The sequence below is a fragment of the Crotalus tigris genome, unplaced genomic scaffold (genome assembly GCF_016545835.1).
Source record: "Crotalus tigris isolate CLP2741 ecotype Arizona unplaced genomic scaffold, ASM1654583v1 scf7180000020352.946698, whole genome shotgun sequence".
Lineage (NCBI taxonomy): Eukaryota > Metazoa > Chordata > Lepidosauria > Squamata > Viperidae > Crotalus > Crotalus tigris.
Genome location: NW_024097981.1, coordinates 166899 through 190069, shown reverse-complemented (window position 1 = coordinate 190069; position 23171 = coordinate 166899). Strand labels below are relative to the sequence as shown.

The 23171-nt window shown below is 39.4% G+C and overlaps 1 protein-coding gene across 8 annotated transcripts in view; it reads left to right on the top strand.

Annotated features, from left to right (window-relative positions):
* NKTR (natural killer cell triggering receptor) overlaps nucleotides 1–23171 on the top strand; it is a 60543-nt gene that overhangs the window by 20352 nt on the left and 17020 nt on the right. For 3 of the 8 annotated variants that reach the window (XM_039366756.1, XM_039366755.1, XM_039366757.1), the window contains exons 5-10: nucleotides 2957–3001; nucleotides 5077–5164; nucleotides 14924–14953; nucleotides 18823–18968; nucleotides 19941–20151; nucleotides 22622–22774. In XM_039366756.1, the coding sequence (XP_039222690.1) occupies nucleotides 2957–3001; nucleotides 5077–5164; nucleotides 14924–14953; nucleotides 18823–18968; nucleotides 19941–20151; nucleotides 22622–22774 (673 nt within the window). Of the gene's footprint in view, nucleotides 1–2956; nucleotides 5165–10548; nucleotides 10577–14923; nucleotides 14954–18822; nucleotides 18969–19940; nucleotides 20152–22621; nucleotides 22775–23171 lie in introns of those variants that run through there. The other 5 variants (XM_039366762.1, XM_039366761.1, XM_039366758.1 and 2 more) reach the window with 5 other exon arrangements.

Here is a 23171-nt window from a genome sequence, read left to right as displayed (position 1 = left end):
AAACACTGCTGTAAACACTTAGAGAGGGCTGTAAACCACTAAGAAGGGGTATATAAATCTAAGTGCTATTGCTATTGCTAGCTAAAATACGTAAATAATCGGTCCTGATAGCTTAGTTTAGTCACCGCTACAAATATACAACATACTCTATGTGAGTTAAAATGTAAAGAGAACATCCCTAATGCTAAGAGTTGATGTGAGATCAAATCTTCATAGGAAGCAGCTATAAACTGTGAAGAAGGGGGAAAAAAGATTTTGAGAAGAGAAACGTAAGCGTTGTTTTCCCGGCCTGTTCCAAAAATCACAACTTAATTTTTCCGTTGGGAATAAATCTGACTTCTTCACAGATGCTGTTTTGTTTCTCTCTATTTGTGTAGTCCCTTAGAGACAAGATGAGGAGTTGTAGTTTTCTTGTGTTGGTTGCGCACATGCCGATGACGATGTTGTTTGTGCAGATAATCCAGTTAGGCCTTACAACCATTCACACTTGCAACAACCACAAAAACCCTTGTAAAATCAGGACGGTCATGTTGCCAAGGAACAGTGATATTTCAATAAACATCACGCAAGATGCAAGTTGAGTTATTTATTTCATAAATAACCAAAGGGTCTTGATCAGTGCAATTAATGAACCCCACAAAATGGTCGCATTATTTGGACTTCAGGTAGTCCTCGACTTATAACCATTCATTTAGTGATCATTTGAAGTTACAAGGGCACTGAATAGAGTGACTTAAGAACATTTTTCACACTTAATGACCGTTGCAGCATTCCTCATGGTCACATGACCATAATTCAGATGCTTGGCAATTGACTCGTGTTCAGGATGACTGCAGTGTCATGGGGTCTTGTGGTCACCTTTTGCGACCTTCTGACAAGCAAAGGTCAGTGGGAAGGTTAGGTTCAATTAACAACCATTACTCACTTAACAACTGCAGTGGTTCACTGAATTGTGGCAAGTAAGGTCATAAAATGGGGCAAAATCTTAACTGTCTTGCTTAGCAATGGAAATTTTAGGCTCATAAGTCGAGGACTTCCTGTGTTCAAAGCAATATTTCTATGAATAGTATGTAATTATTCCATCCTGATGAAAACAGGCAATTGAGTATTTTAAGCATAAATTGGTATATGCTTATTAATAAAATATTGTAGAACAATAAAAGAGGATAAAGTAAGTTCTCGACTTACCACTGGTCACTTAGCAAATTTTTGAAGTTACAACCTGCCTGAAAAGGGGGACTTACGGCCATATCCTAAGTTTCAGTGCTCAGCCTCCCCACAGTCATGTGATCGCAACACAACCCCATTTAGCAATAGCAGTAGACTTCTATACCGTTTCACAGTGCTTCATAGCCCTCTCTAAGCAGTTTACAGAGTCAGCCTATTACCCCCAACAATCTGAGTCCTCATTTTAGCGACCTTGGAAGGCTGAGTCAACCTTCAGATGGCCAGAATCGAACTCCAGGCTGTGGGCAGAGTTAGATTGCAATACTGCATTTTAATCACTGCGCCACTTCCAGTGGTCCAGCAGTCACATGATTGCAACAAACCCCATTTAAGGCAGTCTCCCACGGCCACAGCACTTTAGAACACTGTAAAATCAGGTCGGTCATGTGGCCAACTTGTTTTACAAGCGCCACAAAAACCAACCTTAATGGGCAAGCTCTGTGATGGTCATATGTTGAGGACTATTCATACCTGCTATCCGTATCTAAAACACACCTGTTAATCACCTGCACTCAACTACAGTTCTTGAAAAAAATGAGCCCCTTCTGATTTTGAGTTTTCCTCGAATGGAACCGTGTCTCTGCATTGCCCACCTAAGGAGCTCTTAAAAATGCCAGCGACAAACTCCCGTGCACCAGCCTCAGCCTTGTGCACATTATTAGCTTTGCGCTGTGAGAATTTGGGCAAGCATTAAACTCAACCTTGGATTAGTTTATAAATTGCATTCAAATCAAATTTCACACTTCAGGTAGTCCTCAACTTAACAACAGTTCATTTAGTGATCATTCAAAGTTACAAGACCATTGAAAAGAATGGCTTATGGCCATTTTTCCACACTTAATGGCCATTGCAGCATCCCCTTGGTCACTTAATCAAATTTGAACGCTTGGCAACTGACTTGTACTTATGATGGTTGCAGTATCCTGGGGTTATGTGATCAGTTTCTGTGACAAGCAAAGTCAGTGGGGAAGCCAGATTTACTTAACAACTGTGTTGCTAACTTAACAGCCACAGTAATTCGCTTAAGTGTGGCAAGAAAGGTCATAAAATGGAGCAAAACTCACTGAACAACTGTCTCGCTTAGCAACATAAATTTTGGGCTCCATTATGGTCATAAGTCAAGGACTACCTTAATTGTGACCTACCTGTAATTTAGAATTAGGAATCTCACAGAGCCCACTGCCAATTGCTCTCTGGTAAATGTGCTATGTGACTGGTTAAATTATTTAGTGCTATAGGTAGTCCCTGACTTACAACAGTTCATTTAGTGACTAAAGTTACAATATTGAAAAAAGTGACTTATGAACGTTCTTCACATGACTGTTGCAGCATCCCCATGGTCACATGATTAAAATTTGGATGCTTGGCAACTGATTTATGATGGATGCAGCATCCTGGGGTTCATGTGATCTCCTTTTGCGACCTTCTAACAAGCAAAGTTAATGAGGAACCAGATTCGCTTAGCAACCATGATGGTAACTTATCAGTTGCAGTGATTCACTTAACAACTGTGGCAAGAAAGGCCATTAAATGGGGCAATTGTCTCACTTTGCAACAGAAACTTTGGGCTCAGTTGTCCAAATCAAGGACTTCCTGTAATTGCTACTTACCTGTAATTCAGAATTGGGAATCTCTCAGAGCCCACTGCTGATTTCCTTCATGCTATGCAACTAATTAAATTATTCAGTGGTACTTTCCAGGATTTTACATTCTATCTTCTTAATGCTAGGTAACGGAAAAGGAGGCGAATCTATTTACGGAGGATACTTCAAAGGTAAACTTCAAGCAGTTACTTTAAACCTCGGTGGCTTCAGCTTTGCGAATTCCAATTTCAGCTTTTCATAACCAGGTTTATATAGCTCCTCTTGCATGAAAGTATAATATTGCATGGATATTCTCTGTGTGCATGAGAGTTTTAAAAATTCTTAAGACTGTAAATGTTAGCGTTAACAGTCAACGTTTATGGCGGCTATTGTAGTGGTTAAAACTTGACTTCAGCATGGAGGCTAGCCAACTTGATTCATGCCAACTCCTGTCTTCCTGCCTAAAACTGTCAACATATTCTTTTGTTTATAGAGAATGTGATCTTTTGCAAAATGAAAAGGTAAGACACAAAAGCTCAACACAAATTCAAACTTGTTCCCCTGCACCCTTCCTAATAAATCTTTGGTCAGCTGTTAATGAATTTGTGGCTGGGTCCGTGTAGCTTTGGAGAGCAAACCCAAAATAGTTTGAGAGGCCCAAGATGGCCTTCGGTTTGACCAAGACGTCCTTGGGATGTCACCTACTTGTCTTTCAACTCAGGTGCTCCCTTCCCTTTCCTTTTTGAGGTTTGTATGTGTCTTCTCAATTATTTGGGGCATGTTTTAAAAGTGTTGGGTTATAAATCAGATACCAAACAGTTTTTCTTGTTACGTTGATTCCAAATGTGTCCTGAACGTACTTAGGTAGAAAAGAATAACCTTTTCTAAATGAGCTGCTTTGTACAAAAGTTATATTCTGAAAGCACTTAATCATAGAATACAACAGCAATTATTCTTCTGTTTGCCAATCTGTATTGTAAAGGTTTTTGGTTCTTCTAAGATTTTGGATTAGGTAAGTACAACTGTCCTGGTACTGTACAATTACGCTTTTAATAAAATTCAGTTAAAGCTGCCACAATAGACTCGCAATCATCATCATAACAGCATGTTGTAAAATGAGATTTTTCCACTCTGAAACTGAAAAAAAACCCCATACATGGCATTCTTATTTTGTTGATGGCTGTTTGTAGTTGAGAATTACCTTAACAAACAAATCATAATTTAATTACCGATAGAATATTTGTAGCTCAGGGTTGAAATGTGGAGTCCTTTGTTGCTCTCTGAGCTGGATGGTTTTCTTGCAGACATTGCATGAAACATCATCAGCACTAGAAGGGAGCGGGCTTCTAGATTCTAGCACTCATTATGTTACCTAGTTGGGTCATAAGACGTCTACCAGAAAACCACCAAGCTCAAGAAAACACCAGGACCCCACATACTTAGTTTAATTGGTTTAGTGAAAGAGTCAGAGTGGTTTGTCTGTCCAGTTCAAAGAAAGAGGCTTTTTGGTGAGGGGGTTTCTGTGTTTTCTGATCCAACCCAATTTTATTGCATGCTAGTGATTCTTAGCCTATGGATTACTGGATAAATTACTGCTTTGGAATTGTTCTTACCTTATTGCTAGTTGATTAACGTTAAGGAGTATCTACACTAGTGTTTCTCAACTTTGGCAAATCTAAGACATGTGGACTTCAGCTGCCAGAATTCACCGTGGCTGGCTGAGGAATTCTGGGATTTGAAGTGCACACATCTTAAAAGGTGCCATGATTGAGAAGCACTGATCTACACAGATTTTTATTTAAACTCGAGGCATGTTGTCTTTTCACAAAGGAAATTTGAACTTCCTTGTTTCGTGGAAACATTCATTCAGATGCTAGTTCTTAACTGGTTAGTCGATGATTGAACCAAAGGAATATATGCTAGTTCCATGGAGCTGCATGACATCTGCTCATTCTGCAGCTAAAGGAAATGTGTTTTAATAGCAGGGCTGGAGAAATCTCTGCAGTGTTGGAAGGACAATCAGAGATTTCACAAAAGCGGTTTAAAAATGGTAAAGTGGCTTGTCATAATCAAAACTTCCAAATATTCTTGATTAAAGGCTGCTCAACGATTGCTTGTGTGCAAACTGTCTTTCTAATTAATGGCATAGATTGTTTCTGAGTTTTTACTGCACAACGGGATAATTCTTCATGACTGATACTTGTAAAGGGTCTAAATGCCAGGGGGAGGTTGATTTGTCTCTCTTTTGTCTCCTTTTTTGAAACAGATGAAAACTTTATTTTGAAACACGACCGAGCCTTTCTTTTGTCAATGGCAAACAGAGGGAAACATACGAATGGTTCCCAGTTTTTCATGTAAGTAAACTTCGTTTGAGAGTTGCATTTTCATAAAAACACACAAGCACTGTTCATAAGAAAGATGGTATTGCCAAAATATTTACACAAGGACAGGAATCAAAAGGCAGATTTCTGCTTTTCACCAACGATCTATTTGGTTTTATAGATACAGTGCTGGTTTTAAATTCACTAGCTTTGCATGGTCCCTGCCAGAATAGAAAGGCATTTTCTTAAATTATTTATTATTTATGTTCTCTTACAAAAATCTCTTGAGGCATATACATACATACATACATACATACATACATACATACATACATACATACATACATATATATTTTGTATCTCAGATTCTGAAAAGCTGAGTTTGGGCATTTTCTTTTGTGAAAGCAGTGAATTCATAGCTTTTATCTCCCATCAATTCCCAGACCCCTGAGAGGCGTGGAGACGATTCAGGTAGAAAGGTTACAGGCATTTTTTTTTTAAACACATCAAAGGGTGCAGATGTTGCGGTGGTACACAGCCCTCTTTTAGACATGCGCTAGTTCCAGGGAGAAAAACCTCTGAAGATGCTTGCAGTTGGTCTAATGGAAAATACAGGTGGTCCTCGACTTAACAACCATTCGTTCAGTGACTGTTTAAAGTTACAAAGGCGCCGAAAAAAATGACTTAAGACAGTTGTTCATATCTCTCCACAGTCACACGATCAAAATTCGGATGCTTGCCAACTGGTTCATATTTATGACGGTTGCAATGTCATGTGATCCCCTTTTGCGACCAGCAAAGTCAGTCGGGAAGCCAGATTCACTTAACGCCTGTGTTACTAAGTTAACAACTGCAGTGATTCACTTAACAACTGAGGCAAGAAAGGTCGAAAAATGGGCAAAATTCACCTGTCTTGCTTAGGAACGGAAATTTCAGGCTCACGTCTGGTCATAAGTTGAGAACTACCTGTATAGGCATCTACAGGTAGTCCTCAACTTACAACTGGTCGCTTAATGATGGTCCCTCCAGAGCTACTTACAATCCATTTTTGGAGTTATGACAGACACACACAAACACACATGCACATAAACACACACTGTGTCACATGAATGTATTTTGGATGCTTGGCAACTAGCTTCTTATGGCTGTTTGCAGCATTCCAAGGTCACATGACTACTGTTTTTGGCATTTGCTTCTGGTTTCTGGCAAAAATCACCCCTTGGGGAAAACAGACTTGCTTAATGACTGCACCATTTACTTAATAACCATTGTAAACAAAACTTTTGTAACTTCAGACTCAGTCATGTGATGCTTCAACCTACAACCCTCATCATTTACTACCATAATTCCAGGTTCAGATATGATTGTAATTCGAGGATTACCTGTATATGATAAAAGTGCTGTTGATTTTGACCAGCATTAATTTGCAGATAGCCAGCTACAATGTAATTTTAGCATTTGTTTTGAAGGTTCCATTATAACAGTGGGTTTCTGCTCTCATTTTTCGTCCTTTTGAAGGTCCCAAGTGGCAGAGTTAACATATGCTTGAGAAATGTGATTACAGAATCCATTCCAGATTCTTAATTTTGTTAGCAAGAGGCACCTGTCAAAGTGAAATTAACCTGCTGTACTCCAAGTGGTTTTGCTGAGTTTTATTAGAATCTGTGGTTCAATATTCTTTTCCTGTCTTCCACATTTATTCCAGAATTACAAAAACACAAGCTGTATTCGTTTCATCTTGTGTTTGAGACAAGACAACTTGGATTTTTGCTATTTGATGAATTTAGGATCTTAACTGGTTTCAAGCATGTTTACTAGAATTACAGTCCTAGTTGCCATCTTTCTTGATAAGAATGAATAGTGCTTTGTCACCTTCTTAAAGGGATCACTGCTCTGGAAGATTAAATTGAAAAGAGGTCTCTGCCATTATTGAATAATGTACAGATAAGAGGCGTATTTAACTTGCTTCCTAAGGAATGTCCCCAAAATGAAAAATCAATATAAAATTGGAAATACCGTATTTTCTGGCGTATAAGACGACTCGGCGTATAAGACGACCCCTGACTTCGGAGAAGATTTGCGTGGTTTAGAAAGTCGTCTTATACGCCGGAAAATACGGTAACTTTTACCTCATTGGGAAGGTAATGCAGGTTTATAGAGATTTCTAGTTTGGCAGACAGATGGCTTCCCTTATGCTTGAGATTGGCTTGAATTAGACGTATAGTAGAAAATAAAAATAATTTGTTTGCTCTTCCATACTTTTTTCCAATTTTCAAGCTTATCTGAACTAACAAATATTTGAACTGCTAACACATTGATTATGAAGCTGCTTGTGGGCTCTAAAGTTTATTTAATAATACATGGCAATATTTACAAGAGCACTTGATTAATACAGCTGTTTATTAAGTTTTTATGGCTCCTGTCTCCCTTACAACGTAACTCTGGACTGCTTACAATTTAGAAAACTAATAAAAATAATTAAAACATTAAACATGTTGAAATTTATAACTTACAGGCCCACTTTTAGTAATAAAAGGTGGTGCCAACAACTTACCCTATGGTATATCTTTAAATCCTATGCAATCCTACTTAAAATAAGTTTAACATTCATTGTACATTACCTTGAGTTCATGGAAGGTAGATATGCCCTCTTTAATTATTATAATTATAATTGTTGTTACAGTTAGTTATTTGGTGGAAGATTAAATAAGTGAAAACACAGCTGATATAGGATAATCTTGTTTTGCCATGACAGACTTTTAAGTTGCATTCAAAGGCAAATAAGTGCAATATTACAGGTTCAATAAGTTTGCAGACAGGTTTTTTTGCATAAAAGAAAGATACAGCTTGTATGCCTCGCTGGTGGTGGGGTATTCTCAGCCTTGCAAAGTACACTTAGTCCTTGACTTACAACCATTCATTTAGTGGCCATTCAAAGTTACAATGATACTGTAAAAAGTGACTGTTTTTAAACTTAATGACCATTGCAGCATCCCCCTAGTCACATGATTAGAATTTGGACTTTTGGCAACTGGCATGTACTTATGACGGTTGCAGTGTCCCAAAGTCATCTGACATCCCTTTTGCAACCTTCTGACAAGCAAAGCCAATGGGGAAAGCCAGATTCACTTAATAACCGTGATAACTTAACAACTGTAGTGATTTGCTTAGTAACTGGCAAGAAAGGTTATAAAATGGGGAACAACTCATTTAACAACCTCCTTGCTTAGCAAAAAAACATTGGGAAGGTCCCATTGTAATAATAAGTCTACCTATAAGGACTGTAAACTGTTTATTAGTGGCTGAAATTTAAAAAGCCAGCTAGGTGTCCACCCTACTTAGCAACATCTTGAGGTGTACCAAGACCTTTCATAACAAAGAGATTAAACAATATTGCAAAGAAAAATCAGTATTTCTGCTTGTGGATTAAACCCTTAGGATGCTGGCTGCCAATCTACAAAACCCATTGAGAAGCAATAAAGTTTGAAATAAAGTATAATGTAGAAATAAGTTAGGATACAGTGCAGTGCTCAGAAGCCAGGAAAATAGCACATAGAAAAGTGATGGCAGAACAAAAGACTCAGTGATTCATCAAGTTTTTCCTTTGAGGTTTTTTTGTGGTTTTTGTTGCACTTTTAACTTTATGTCTTTACTTTAAAATTATATTTATTTTTATTTAATTTTTGTCGGATGATGGACACGTATTTATCTCAAGCATGTTAAAACTCAGTTACTGGTGATAAAATAGAGGATGATAACAGTTTAGAAGACAGTGTTTTTTCTGCTGCTGCCATTTCTCTCTCTCTGCCCCCACCCTCAGCACACCCAAATATTAACATTCGTATTGCAAACTGTGGTTGGTTGAAATGCCCCCTTGAATACATGGTTGACCCTTTCTTTTTTAGTTGTAAATATTTTGGAACCTTTTTTCATCTTTCTTCAATGTGACCAGGAAGGATGGGGTGGGGGAGAGAGAGAGATGAGGTTTTTGATTATTCTACCTATGATATTTAAGGTTTTCTTCAGCTTTGTTATTTTTCTGTTTTAAGTTCTGGGGGAAAATTCTAAAAAAAAATAATGATGGAATTCAAAAGTTATTGAACTGCACGGGATTATTCAATTTTTGAAAAAGTTGCTGCAAAAAAAGTATTCATAACAACTTTAACCTGAATTTTGTGTCGTAAATTGTTTCTTAATAAGTATAAACCCTGCTGATAAGTACAAACAAAACATGAATCAAGCTGTTGAAGCATTCTGCATTCAAGCCAAGCTAGGCCTGTGTAAATGAGAGCTTTTCACTTAACTAATCCCAGTGATTATCCTGATTTGTGAAAAGAATGGTAACAACTCCCCCCCCCCCGTTTATTATAACCATATGGTTTCTGATGTCACTAGCATTTATACGTGGGTTGAAAGCTTTACGATACTGGTTTTCTGGCCTGTTACAAGCCAAAGCATCCCCAGATTAATCCTGCCTGCTTCGCAGGGCTTATTCCTGACTGTGCTGGAAACCCAAATAATCCTTCCCTTTAATCATATTTATGTAGAGTTTTGATTTGTGGAAGGGCATTTTAAAATGATACACATCCCTGCTGAGGATGGGCTTCTGTGTTTTTACAGTCTTTATAAACAGTCTTTATAATCCTTTGAGTACAGGTAGCCCTCGACTTAACCGGTCATTTAGTTGCTGTTGAAATTAACAACAGCACTGAAAAAAAGTGGCTTAGGACTGTTTTTCACACTTACGACCATTGCAGCATCCCCATGGTCATATGATCAGAATTCAGACACTTGGCAACGGACTTGTACTTTTGACGGTTGCAGAGTCCTGGGGAGGGGAATGTCATGTGAGCTTCATTTGCAACCTTCTGACAAGTAAAGTCAATGGGGGAAGCCAGATTCACTTAACAACTGTGTGACTAACTTAATGCTTAACCACTGTGGGAAGAAAGTTGTAAAATGGGGCAAAAATCACTTAACACAACTGTCTTTCTTAGCAACAGAAATGTTGGGCTCAATTGTGATCATAAGTCGAGGGCTACCTATAACCTTTTTGTAACCCAAACCACTCAAGTAACTTTCCCACGTGTCGTCGTAACTTGGGTGGCGGAAACTGAGTCTAGGCAAAAGATAAATGACTTGTCGGAAAGAGAATTTTAACCGAGTCTATTTTTCATAGTGACTCTTCACTATTTCTACTGGTATAAAAATCCTCAGCCTTAAACAAAGTTTAGAGCCCTATTTTTTTTTAAAAAAAATAAAACGTGACCTTGGTTTTGCAAACACATAGAGAATTGCATTCAGCTGAAACGCAAAAAAAAAAAAAAAGTACTTAAAAGCTGTATTAAACATAGTCTCAAGTTTGTTTGGAATTGTACTACAATTTATTTCTTGCCATTTTTGTGTAAAATTTACAGAAACAGTGTTACATCGTGCGCTCCAAAGGTAATGTCTCATTCCTCTAAGGCTGTGTTCTTTCTTTTTCTCTTTCTTTCTTTCTTTCCTTCTTTCTCTCTCTCCCTTCTTCCCCTCCTTTTCATTTTCTTCTTTCTGTCTTTCTTGTCTTTTTTCTGATCATATGTAAATTGAATCTTGTGGTGTTCTCCCTGGGGTTGAGAAAGAGAGAAACTTCTTTATAGCAACCCCCCTTTTTTAAGCTTTATTTCAGGATAAACCATGCAAAAATTCTCACTAGTTGTAGCAGTAAATATTTTCAGTTCCATCCCAAACTTTTGAACTAGAATTTTTTTCAGTCATTTTTCTCTTCGCGGGGGAAAAAAATGACTTTGAAAAATCAAAGAATACCTAGAACAGTAATAGTTGATATGTTTTTTCTTCAATCTTGCGAACTATTATCAAGAGGAAGAAATGGTTATTTAAAATGATCGTATTGTTTTATATCTACCAGTTTAAATAGCATTCATATTTTGAAATCGGTATTTCAGTAATATTAAATGCAGAGTTTTGAGTAATTGTTTTATACCTACCAGTTTAAATAACATTCATATTTTGAAATCAGTATTTCAATAGTGTTAAATTCAAAAATTTGAGCTTATAACACACTTCCATTTTGGAGGAAGACCAATAGGTAAGGCATCGTTAAGAATTCTTGCTATTAATGCTGTTCAAATGTTTTTTTTTCCTTCCTGTTTTTTTTTGAAAATACTTAAGTGTGTTTGAAAGACCCAAAGTATCTTTATGATGAAAACTAATAAAAATATTTCAAAATTGTTGATGGATACTTTCATTTAGAACTGAGGATATTACACTGACTCTCAATCTAACAATTAATCTCTTGGTATTTTTTTCTAATTCAGGATTTCAATTCAGTCACTTTGGTTGCAGTTTAAACTACACAATTCTGTTCTTGTCCTCATTAGATTCAGTTGTTTTATAGAGAGAGGAACTGGGGCTGAGTGAGCCTGCCAAGATCATCCCTTTATATTTGGGTCAGAAATTACATTTGAGCTTATAGACCTCAATTACAAATATTTAATTTATATCCATATATTTAATTCCCCTATTTAATTCATACATATGAAATTTACTTCAATATAGTCTATGCAATTAGACCCAGCCATAGCAATAACACATTTAATGGCCACTTGCTAGCAAGGTAATGCTTAATACTTCTGCTTCACATTTTTGAATATTTTTTTAGTGTTTGGAACACATAAACATGCGCTAATGATCTCTCTTCTGTATGCTTGTTTCTTTGCAAAGGTAAAGCTATTCCAATAGAATAATAGTGCTTAATCTTTTAGACCACTTAGGGAAGAAAGCCCGCTTGTCTCTCAATCCTAGCTTCGCACCCGACAGATTTTTCTGTCCTCACTTTGCAAAAAGGAACAACAATAATAAGAATAATTCACATTTCCGCTTCCTAAATTGAAAGCTCCGTGTTCTTTATTCATTTTAGAGCAAAAGAGCCGGGCAATTGCATGCTAATCCTTGCATGTTTTTCTGACTCTCTCAAGGTTTGAGAGCAGATGGGTTAGACAGAATAACAGAGTTAGAAAAAGGTCTTCAACCCCCCCCCCCCTCGCTTAAGCAGGAAACCCTATTATCACTGGAGACAAAGGATTGTAGAGATCGCCCTGCCCATGTTGATCTGATCAGCAAATAATTCTGTTAACTATTCTAGCTTTGCAGAAAGAAGTAGTGGGTAAGTGACCCTATTGACTGCAGGCCCTGGAACAACGTCCCCCTTGGGGGCAGGGTGGTGGGCTTCCAAAGCAGCCTTAATTTTTGAGAGACAAAAAAATGAGACCCGATCAACAGTGTTCACAGTATTTCCAGCCAAAAAGATCAGTGATTGTAGCTGACGAGACTCATGTCAAGAGTATTTGGAGGATAATCGCCCAAGGGCATATTCTGCATGCCTTTCTCACCAAGCACATCTCAAACAGCACAGGTAGTCCTCGACTTACGACCGGTTGCTTAGCAACTGTTCAAAGTAGTGACAGATCCCAAAAAAGCACTTGCGATCCAGATTCCACGTCCTGACAGCTGCCTCCCCTTCACAGTCAGGTGATCATATTTGCAGCGCTTAGCAACTGGCTCCGTTTACTGGGTCAATGACATGACCGTGATTTATATTTCTGGGTGGAAACTGGTGTTTCTGTCTGATATCGGGAAAAAAAAAATGGGCGTTGCAGACAAGGGATTCACTTAACAAGCGCCGCAAAAAAAATAAATAATGTAAATCGGGTCAGCCATTGATAACCTGCTTAATGACCATCATGATTTACGACCATAATTACCACGTAACTCGACTACCTGTACTGATAATCCTCGACTTAACAACAGTTTATTTGGTGACCTTTAGTGAAGTTACAGCACCACCGGAAAAAGTGACTTAGGACCTTTTTTTTCACACTTAAGGCTATTGCAGCATCTCCAGGGTCACGTGATCAAAATTCAGACTCTTGGCAGCTGATCCATATTTATGATGATTGCAGTCATGTGATCCCCTTTTGCAGTCTTCTGACGAGCAAAGTCAATGGGAAAGTCAGATTCACCTCTCCAAGTGACTGACTTAACAACTGCAGTGATTCACTTAAGAGCTGTAGCAAGAAAGGTCCTAAAATGGGGCAAAACTCACTTAGCAAGTATCCCACTTAGCAACCAAATTGTTAGGCTCAGTTGCGATCATAATCAAGGACTACCTGTACTTGGGATATCATGTACACTCTATTCCCATTAGACTGCCCTCTAGTTAAAATGATCCAGGGAACAGCTGCTGAGTTCTTAGGCTCAAAATAGAAAATGATTGATACCCTGTTTGGAAAGAATGGAAATTCAATAATTTTGGATTGCTTCTTTGTCCGTCGCTCTTCCCCCCCCCCAAAGATAGCTGTGGCAAAAAAATAAAGACTATTTAAACATTTGCAAAAGTATCTCAGGATGATATATTGCTTTATAGCAGTGGTTCTCAACCTGTGGGTCGGGACTCCATTTGGGGTCGAACGACCATTTCATGGGGGTCACCAAACAACGCAGTCCGCCATTTTTTTCCCCCTTTCTTTAGCTGTGCTACTCCCTTTTATTCTATTGGCTTTTGAAAGCCAATAGAAGAGACTCTCTTGAATAGAGTCTAATTCTATTGGCTTTCAAAAGCCAATAGGAATTGTCCAGGCTGTCTCTGCCCTGCTGAGCCCGCCAAAAGTCCCATTCTGCAAACGGTTCTGCACCAGTTGAGTAGTCCTCGACTTACGACCGGTTGAGTAGTCCTCGACTTACGACCGGTTGGGGGTCGCGGCATTAAAAAGGTTGAGAACCACTGCTTTATAGCTTTATAGCTAGTTAATACAGAGGCATTTCCCAGGGTAACTTCAAGAAATACTTCCTGATAATTTAGTTGGTAGCCACCATGTTGTATTTGAAAACAATTCCTTTCCCTAACAAAATGCAGATTATTTTCAAAGGCCACTAATTCCTCTCTGCAGGTTGTCAATAGATACTGGGCTGTCCTTTTTTTAAAAAAAGGTTCCTTGTATTTTAGCATAGAGAGTAAAATCACAGGCTCTTAAAGCCATAACCACCATACATGTTATTTCAAGTAAATCTGCAATCAATTTGATGGCATTTATTTCTCAGCAGATAAGTGTACAATTACAGGCTTTGCCATAAGCTTAACGTTTTGACCTTGTTTGGGATTGCAGTTTAACATCATCCCCCACCCACCCACTCAATCAAAGGATGAGCAGTGGCTTTATATTCTTGAAACACAGACCTCAAAAAAGGCATAAAAACCTCTTTATTCTAAAGGTTGACGGTCCATCAATTGGAATGCTAATTTTCCAAAGCTGTAAATGGTTTCTTGTAGATTTGTAGACTTAGAAAAATAACTGGGGGACAAGGTGGTTTGAAACTATCGTGTATTTGAGTGCCTAATATATTTTAAAGAAGGTGGTTTTGTGCAGTATCAGACATATTAGCAGCCTCTAATTTATTCTGTACTGTTGCCAAGATCCAGATTGTAATTTGTGAATAGTTCAAATGTGAATGAATCCATGATAGTTTGTTCAGTTGGTAAAATAGAGACAGTATCTATACCGTAGGCATTTAATTTCAGTCAAAAATGAAGTTCAAGTGTAGTGTTATATTGTAGTGTGTGACAAGTGATATATTTCCTGAGTTTAGTACCAATAAGTTTATCTATTAAATTAACTATGTTTTTTCTTCCCTTACTTTTTTTTACCTGCCATTCTGCCTTTTATCTCCTCATCTGAAAACCTGATTTCCTTTCCCCCCAACAATAAACGTCTTTTGTATGTTGATGCCGAACAGAACTACGAAGCCTGCTCCTCACCTTGATAGGTAAGACCCCCATATTCTTTCCCGTTAGGAGCTTTGCATTGGATTTAACTTAGAAAAACTAGATTGCTTTCAACCTGAGCTTTTTGCCATCCTATCACAAATTTATGGCAATATTGTCCCGAGGAGTCCTGGAGAGAAAAACAAATTGAGGAAAACTCTTCTATCCAAAAAGAGGTAGGTTGGTCTAGTGCAAGGGTAGGCAATCTTGGCTCTTTTATGACTTGTGGACTTCAATACCCAGAATTCCTGATCCAGTCATTCTGACTCAGGAATTCTGGGAGTTGAAGTCCACAAGTCATAGTGGTTAAGGCACCTTGCTAAAAGCCAAGAGACTGTGAGTTCAAGTCCTGTGTTAGCCATGAAAGCCAGCTGGGCGACTTTGGGCCAATCACCACGAGAGGGTGAGTAACAACAACAACAACAACAACAATAATAATAAAGTTGGAAGGGATCTTGGAGGTCATCAAGTCCAACCCCCTGCTCAGGCAGGTAACCCTATACCATTTTGGATAAATGGCTGTCCAGTTTCTTCTTAAAAATTTCCAGTGTTGGAGCATTCACCGCTTCTGGAGACAGGTTGTTCCACTGGTTAATTGTTCTAACTGTCAGGAAGTTTCTCCTTAGTTCTAGGTTGCTTCTCTCCTTGATTAGTTTCCATCTGTTGCTTCTTGTCTTGCCTTCTGGTGCTTTGGAGAATAGCTTGACTCCCTCTTCTTTGGGGGAGCCCCTGAGATATTGGAAGACTGCTATCATGTCATCCCTAGTCCTTCTCTTCATTAAACTAGACATACCCAATTCCAGCAGCCTTTCCTTATATGCTTTAGCCTCCAGTCCCCTAATCATCTTTGTTGCTCTTCTCTGTGCTCTTTCTAGAGTCTCAACATCTTTTTTATATCGTGGTGGCCAAAACTGGATGGAGTATTCCAAGTGTGGCCTTATCAAGGCCTTGTAAAGTGGTATTAATACTTCATGTGATCTTGATTCTATCCCTCTGTTAATGTAGCCCAGCACTGTGTTAGCCTTTTTGGCAGCTGCAGCACACGGCTGGCTCATATTTAAGTGATTTGGCGCAGCAGTTATAGTGCAGTACTGCAGGCCACTTTAGCTGACTGTGTTCAGCAGGTCAGCGGTTCAAATCTCACCGGCTCAAGGTTGACTCAGCCTTCCATCCTTCCGGGGTAGGTAAAGTGAGGACCCAGATTGTTGGGGGCAATGTAAAATATATATATACATTGCTTACTGGTGTACACCGCTTAGAGAGTGCTTGCACTTAAAGCGGTATATAAGTCTCATAAATAAAATAAATAAATAAATAAAATTGGCACCTGGCAGGTGGTAAGTGACTATCCTAGAAAGTGGTAGTGGGTGAGGGGAATGAGCTGAGAGATGACTGGAGCTGCAGGGCTGTCAAGGCTCAGTGGAAGTGCCGGGATCAGTGCCAGGATCCAGCTGGAGTTGGGCGCTGATCCTGGTGCTTCTGCTGAGCCCTGAAGAAGCACCAATCAGCTGGAATGTTGCAGCATCTCCAGGTCTTGTGATTTACATTCAGATGCTTGGCAACTGATTCATATTTATGACGGTCACAGTGTCCCAAGGTCATGTAAGTAACCAAAACCTGCTGTAACCATCCAGCAGATGGGAGGAATAAAATCCAAATACCCCCCCCCACTCCACCCCCGTTGCCAATCCTCAACAAAAATGCTCACAACAGTAAAAACCTTGGACAGGAGGAAGAGCGCCACCGGGTGGGCGGGCAGGTGTCTTGTTCGGCTGTGGCTTGGAGAGTACTTTTTTCAATGCCATTGTAACTTCAAACAATCACTAAGTGAACTGTTTTAAGTCGAGGACTACCTGTACTTTATCACTTTTTTCTGGGTCTTTTTTTTTTTTTTTTTGGGTCATCAAGTTTTTGACACCTTGCTAGGCGACTAGTGGTACTCGGATATTGCCATATCCTAAAAGTGGTACAATAGGTGAAAGGTTGAAAAGCCCTGCACTAGGACTCTGAAATCCCTCTCACAGTTACTATTATTGAGCAAGGTACCCCCTATACTATACCTGTACATTTGGTTTTTCTTGCCTAGATATAGAACCTTACTTTTTTCACCACTGAATTTCATTTTGTTAGATAGCGCCCAGTGTTCAAGTCTGTTCAGATCTTCCTGTATCCTAAGCCTGTCTTCTGGAGCATGAAAGCCAGTTGGGTGACTTTGGGCCAATCTCTCTCTCTCAGCCCAACCTACCTCACAGGGTGGCTGTTGGGAAAATAGGAGGAGTTAGGAGTATTAAGGATGTTTGCTAGCTTGAGTTATTTATAAAAATAATAAAGATGAGACAGAAATAAACGATAATGAGAAAGGTGGAGGAACAAGACTCATAATCACATGGTGTGGATCTAAAATCTCCTTTGGGGGTGATGCTTTCGTTGTAAAAAATAATAAAGCTGGGATATAAATAAATAACCTTAATAAACTAATATTGATAATCATTGGGTTCTTTCTTTGGGATTGATTGGGTTTATGAATTGCCTCACTATGAGGGCTCTGTTTCAAACTATGACATCCGTAGCCCTAAGGACAAATAAACATTTAAACATTTAATCTAATTTAATATCCTTCATTTCTAAGTTTGCAGGAATACAATTATTTAAACCCACCCTTTCCATCAATTATCCATTGTTTCAGTCATCCCAACTCCAGCAAGGGTAATGGAAAGAATTCCTCTTTCCTTCCTGCCTTCTGCTTCACTGATTTATTTTCTCTTTAAAAGGGAAAAGGATTTTTTTTTAAAAAAGAAAAAAGAAAAAATTAAACCTGGGTGAATCACTATCACTAGATTGGGAGAGCGGTCTTTACCACCTTACTTTTTCTGTCTCCCCGTGGAGAGCCGGTTGTATGTGTTGTAAACTACAGAGAAAGCTGGTTTGTTTGTTTGTTTGTTTGGGCAAGGCTTCATAAGTACCACAAATAAGGAAAATCAACCTGAGGGAGTTAATTTCATCCCCAGCAAAAGTAGGTTATGGTGGGGGCTAAATGTACCGTATATGCCGGCGTATTAGGCGACCCGGCGTATAAGACGACCCCCGTCTTTATAGCCGGGCCGCATTCCTAGAATGTCATCTTATACGCCGGAAACTACCAGTATTTCCGGCGTATAAGACGACTCGGCATATAAGACGATCCCCATCTTTGGCGCCGATTTCAGCGCTCGCGGAAGTCTTATACGCCGGCATTTACGGTAGTTTCCTCCGTTTGACTTAAGGTGCTCCTTTGGACAATTAAAGGAGTCCTTGACTTAACAGCCATTCATTTAATGACCATTGGAAATTACAACAGCACTGGAAAAAGTGATTTGTGACCGTTTTTCACACTTAAAACCATTGCAGCATCCCCATGGTCATGTGATCAAAATTTGGCCACTTGGCAACTGACTCCTATTTATGACATTTGTAGCGTCCCGGGGTCACGTGATCTCCTTTGGCCACATTCTGACGAGCAAAGTCAGTGGAGTAGCCAGATTCACTTAACAACCGTGTTACCAGCTTCCGTGATTCATTTAACAACTGTGGCAAGACAGGTTGTAAAATGGGGCAACTCTCACTTGACCTCTCTCTGGCATAGCAATGTTAATTTGGGGCTCAATTGTGGTGTGATATTTGGGGTCTCAATTTCTCTGAAACCAGCTTAACCCGTCTTGCTTAGCAACAGACATTATGGGCCTCTATTGTGGTCATAAGTCAAGGACTACCTGTGGATGGTTGTAGGAAACCCACACAATACACCCAGATAAGAATTCAGCATGAACACAACCAGCCAAGTTCTCCCCTTTTGTACAGTCTAGTACACCTTTGGCATTTTCTGTTTTTGTAGCGTCCATGTCGTCTTTGGACTTGTCATTTCTGGTTTTGAAGTTATAGAACAAATCGAAAATCTGAAAACTGATTCTGCCAGTAGGCCATATGCCGACGTGCGCGTCATTGACTGTGGGGTCCTGGTTACCAAATCGGCAAAGAATGGTAAGCTTTTCTTTCAAGGGAGATATACTTCACGACCAAAAGGATCCTAGAATCTCTGCAAGATTGCACCTGGAAACCCCTTTCTGAAACTCTTGGGAGGATGTGTACATTGGATAATATTGTCATCTTCACTCTGGCCAGATTCTGCTGTGACCCTAAGGAAGGTTTTATTGGATGCTGAGTTCTGAATAAAAAAAAAAGAGAGAGCAGAATATTTACTTACAAATAAAGCCGTGTGTAAATCTGTTCAATACCTATTATATGAAATTATTAATTGGAGATAATATTGGTAGCACAGAATTGAACTGTGGGGTCCACGGTGCTCTCTGAGCTTGGTGGTTTTCTTGCAGATGTTTCATGACTCAACTAGGGAACATCTTCAGTCGTCTCTCCCTTCTAACACTGATGATGTTTCATGAAACATCTCTACGAAAACAGCCATGGTCAGAGAGCACTAAGGACCTCTCAGTCTTCCCCCTACTTCTCTACCAACCATGCTCCTTTCTAGCACTGATTGTTTTATCTAGTTTGGTAATAAAATATCTCCAAGGAAACAACCAAGCTCAGAGCACCAAGGATTCTACTATAATCCTCTTGTCCACACACCCCACTCCCTCCTAGTACCAAAGATGTTACCCAGTTGGGTCATGAAATGTCTGCAAGAAAACAATTAAGTTCAGAAAGTACCAAGTCGTCGTCGTCCTCCTCCTCCTCTTCCTCCTCCTCCTCCTCCCAAACCCCACTCTTTTTAGCATTGATGGTGTTACCTAGCTGGATAATGAAATGTCTGCAAAGCTGCCAAGCTCAGAAAGCACCCCCTGAACTATAGATATTTTCCCTTATTGATAACATGTACTGTATGTAAATGTGACCCCAAAATAGCGACCTGTAATTGTTAACTATATTCCTGACAATTGTCAATCCTTGTGATTTCCTAAAGATTATTATAAACGTGTTTTTTTCCTTCCTAAGTGTTGGAGAAGAAGCGGAAAGCATGGAGTCACTCAGAAGCTTCCAATAGCTCCTCCAGCAGCACATCCTCATCATCGGAATCTTCTTCCGACAGCGAATATGAAAATGAGCGAACCAGAAGAAGGAAGAGGAAGAGGAGGAACAAAGCTAAACAGTCCAGGAAACGAAGACGGGAAGAGAGGAAAAAAGAGGAAACAAAAAACAAACACAGGTCAGTCTTGTGGAGATTCTCAGTCATCCAGGTCACAGTTGTCCCAAAGGTGCTTTTTTTTTCAAAAAGCAACTGGACTTTGTTTTTGCTTGAAGATGTTTTGCTTCCCATCCAGGAAGCTTCTTTAGTTCTGACTAATGGAAGGATTTATATTCCTTTAACTAGATGTTAGCACTCTCTCTCTGAGAGCCATTGAGTCCACTTGGAGATTATCTGTGCCTGAATAGGCAAATGGGTGTGGAGCCTTCTTGAAACTGCTGAAAGGACTGTGTTGTAGACTAGGTATAGCTGATGTCATATCCCTCCCCCTCTGTTGAGAGAGGCCAGTTTTGACCTAGATGGCCTCTTTGACCCCTTTTTCAAACCAGCGGTCCCCTCTGTCCAGAATGTGGACTTGCTGTCTTCGAAAGAGCGGCCTTCGTCTTTCAAATGCAGATGGACTGCTGAATCTGGTCCCGATGGGTTTGCTCTCCTATGTTTGTGCCAGGCATTTGTGAAGTGGTGGTTGTGTTTCCCCATTGTACAGATCTGCACATGACTCACTGCACTGTACTGCATATGCCACATTGCTCAGATTGTCTGGGTGTTTTATCCTTGGGGTGGACAAGCTTCTGCTTTAGTGTATTCTTCGGTCTGAAGTGTATATGTATTTAATGTACACAGTAAAGTATATGTAAATACAGGTCAGGCCTAGAAAAGTGCTGAATAATGGCAGCAAAACAAATACCTTTTTTTTTTAAAAAAAAAAAAAGCTTAAAAAATAAGCCTTTTAGAGCCTAGCGATTTCCATCTCTGCATCTTTGGTCACCACGATGTAAAAAAGATGTTGAGACTCTAGAAAGAGTACAGAAAAGAGCAACAAAGATGATTAGGGGACTGGAGGCTAAAACATATAAGGAACGGTTGCTGGAATTGGGTATGTCTAGTTTAACGAAGAGAAGGACAAGGGGGGACAGAACAGCAGTATTCCAATATCTCATGGGCTGCCATAAAGAAGAGGGAGTCAAGCTATTCTCCAAAGCGCCTGAAGGCAGGACAAGAAGCAACGGATGGAAACTGATCAAAGAGAGAAGCAACCTAGAACTAAGGAGAAACTTCCTGACAGTGAGAACAATTAATCAGTGGAACCACCTGCCTCCAGAAGCAGTAAATGCTCCAACACTGGAAGTTTTTAAGAAGAGACTGGACAAACATTTGTCCGAAATGGTGTAGGGTTTCCTCCCTGAGCAGGGGGTTGGACTAGATGACCTCCAAGATCCCTTCCAACTTTACTACTATTACTATTACTATCATGTCAGAATATAACATCTTGAATTCTCAGCGAGCGTAAAACTGGGGATTCTAAAACTACATTTAAAGATATTGGCTATGAACAGATAGTCCTCAATTTACAATCCTAACTGAGCTGGGAATTATGGTTGTAAGTCATGGTAGTTGTTAAGTGGGCCAGTACGTGGTTTTATGACCGTTTTTGCAGCAGTTGTTCAGCAAACAGTATAGTCGTTAAACAAATACTGCAGTAGTTAAACAATTGCATTTGAGCCGTTGAGATTTTTTTTGGGTGGAAATCAGAAGATACAGGTAGTCCTTTACTTACAACCACAATTGAACCCAAAATTTTCCTTGCCAAGCGAGACAGTGGTTAAGTGAGTTTTGCCCCATTTTACAACCTTTCTTGCCACTGTTGTTAAGTGAATCATGGAAGTTTTTAAGTTTGTAACATGGTTGTTAAGTGAATCTGGCTTCCCCATTGACTTTGCTTGTTAGAAAGTTGCAAAAGGGGATCACGTGACTCCGGGACATTATGAATCAGTTGCCAAGCATCTGAATTTTGATCGCCTGATCTGCAATAGTTCTAAGTGTGGAAAACGATCCTAAGTCATGTTTTTCAGTGCTGTTATAACTTTGAATGGTCATTAAATGAATGGTTGTAAGTCAAGGACTACCTGTAAGTGTTAGAAATTGGCAAAAAAATGCCCCAAATTGTGATCAGTCAACTGGGAGATTGCAAATGGCCGTAAAAGTTGCCAAGATCCCAAAATTTGATCACATGTTAATTGGGGAGGAGTGCAGCTGTTGTAACTTCAGAGATGTGTTATAAGTACCTTGGGGGCAGGCATCCTGATTAAGCAACTGGTTGTTAAGTGAGAAAAGCCTGTATGTTTCCATGGATGTTATTAGAGTCCGTAAAGTTCTATTTTTATTGTCCCTGAGGAATGGCGCTGAACAGCGAACAATTAAACCTTGATAGCAGATAAAACAACTTCAATTATTGAAAAAGGATTGAGTTAGATGTACTTTTACAAAGGCAAGGTGTGGCTTGCTTATTTACATTTGTATCAAACCTGGAGAAGTTGTGCAAGTTAATTTACTTCAGGAGATACGCATTTCCCTGCTGATCATTTTGCTTGCCTTTTGAAACGGGTGCAAATTAGCTCCGGTGGTCCTAAATCGCTGTCTTTCCTTCTAGCCATTCCGACCGAAGCGAAACAAACGAAAAATCAGCAGACCTGAGTGTGAAAAGGGATAAACCAGTCGTCCGTCCGGAAGAAATTCCTCCCGTGCCGGAAAACAGATTCCTGCTTAGAAGAGACGCACCCATTATAAATACAGAGCCAGATCTGTATGCATTGCGCTTATTTTTAATTCTTTGTGCCTTGTTTTGTAACCTAAGTGGCAGAACAAAATGTATCTATTTATATTTCAGATATTAATCAAAAAGATTGTATATTTTAGGAGCTGAAATCATTCTTACTGGGAGGGAAGTTGTATCTTCCTTTGCCTCTTATCTTTAGTACAGATAGTCCTCGACGTATGACCACAATTGAACCCAGCATTTATGTTGCTAAGCAAGACAGTTGTTAAGCGAATTTTGCCCTATTTTATGACCTCTTTTGCCTCAGTTGTTAAGTTTGTAACATGGTTGTTAAGTGAATCCAGTTTCCCCATAAACTTTGCTTGTCAGAAGGTCGCAAAAGGGGATCACATGACCTCGAGACACTGCGGCCGTCATAAATATG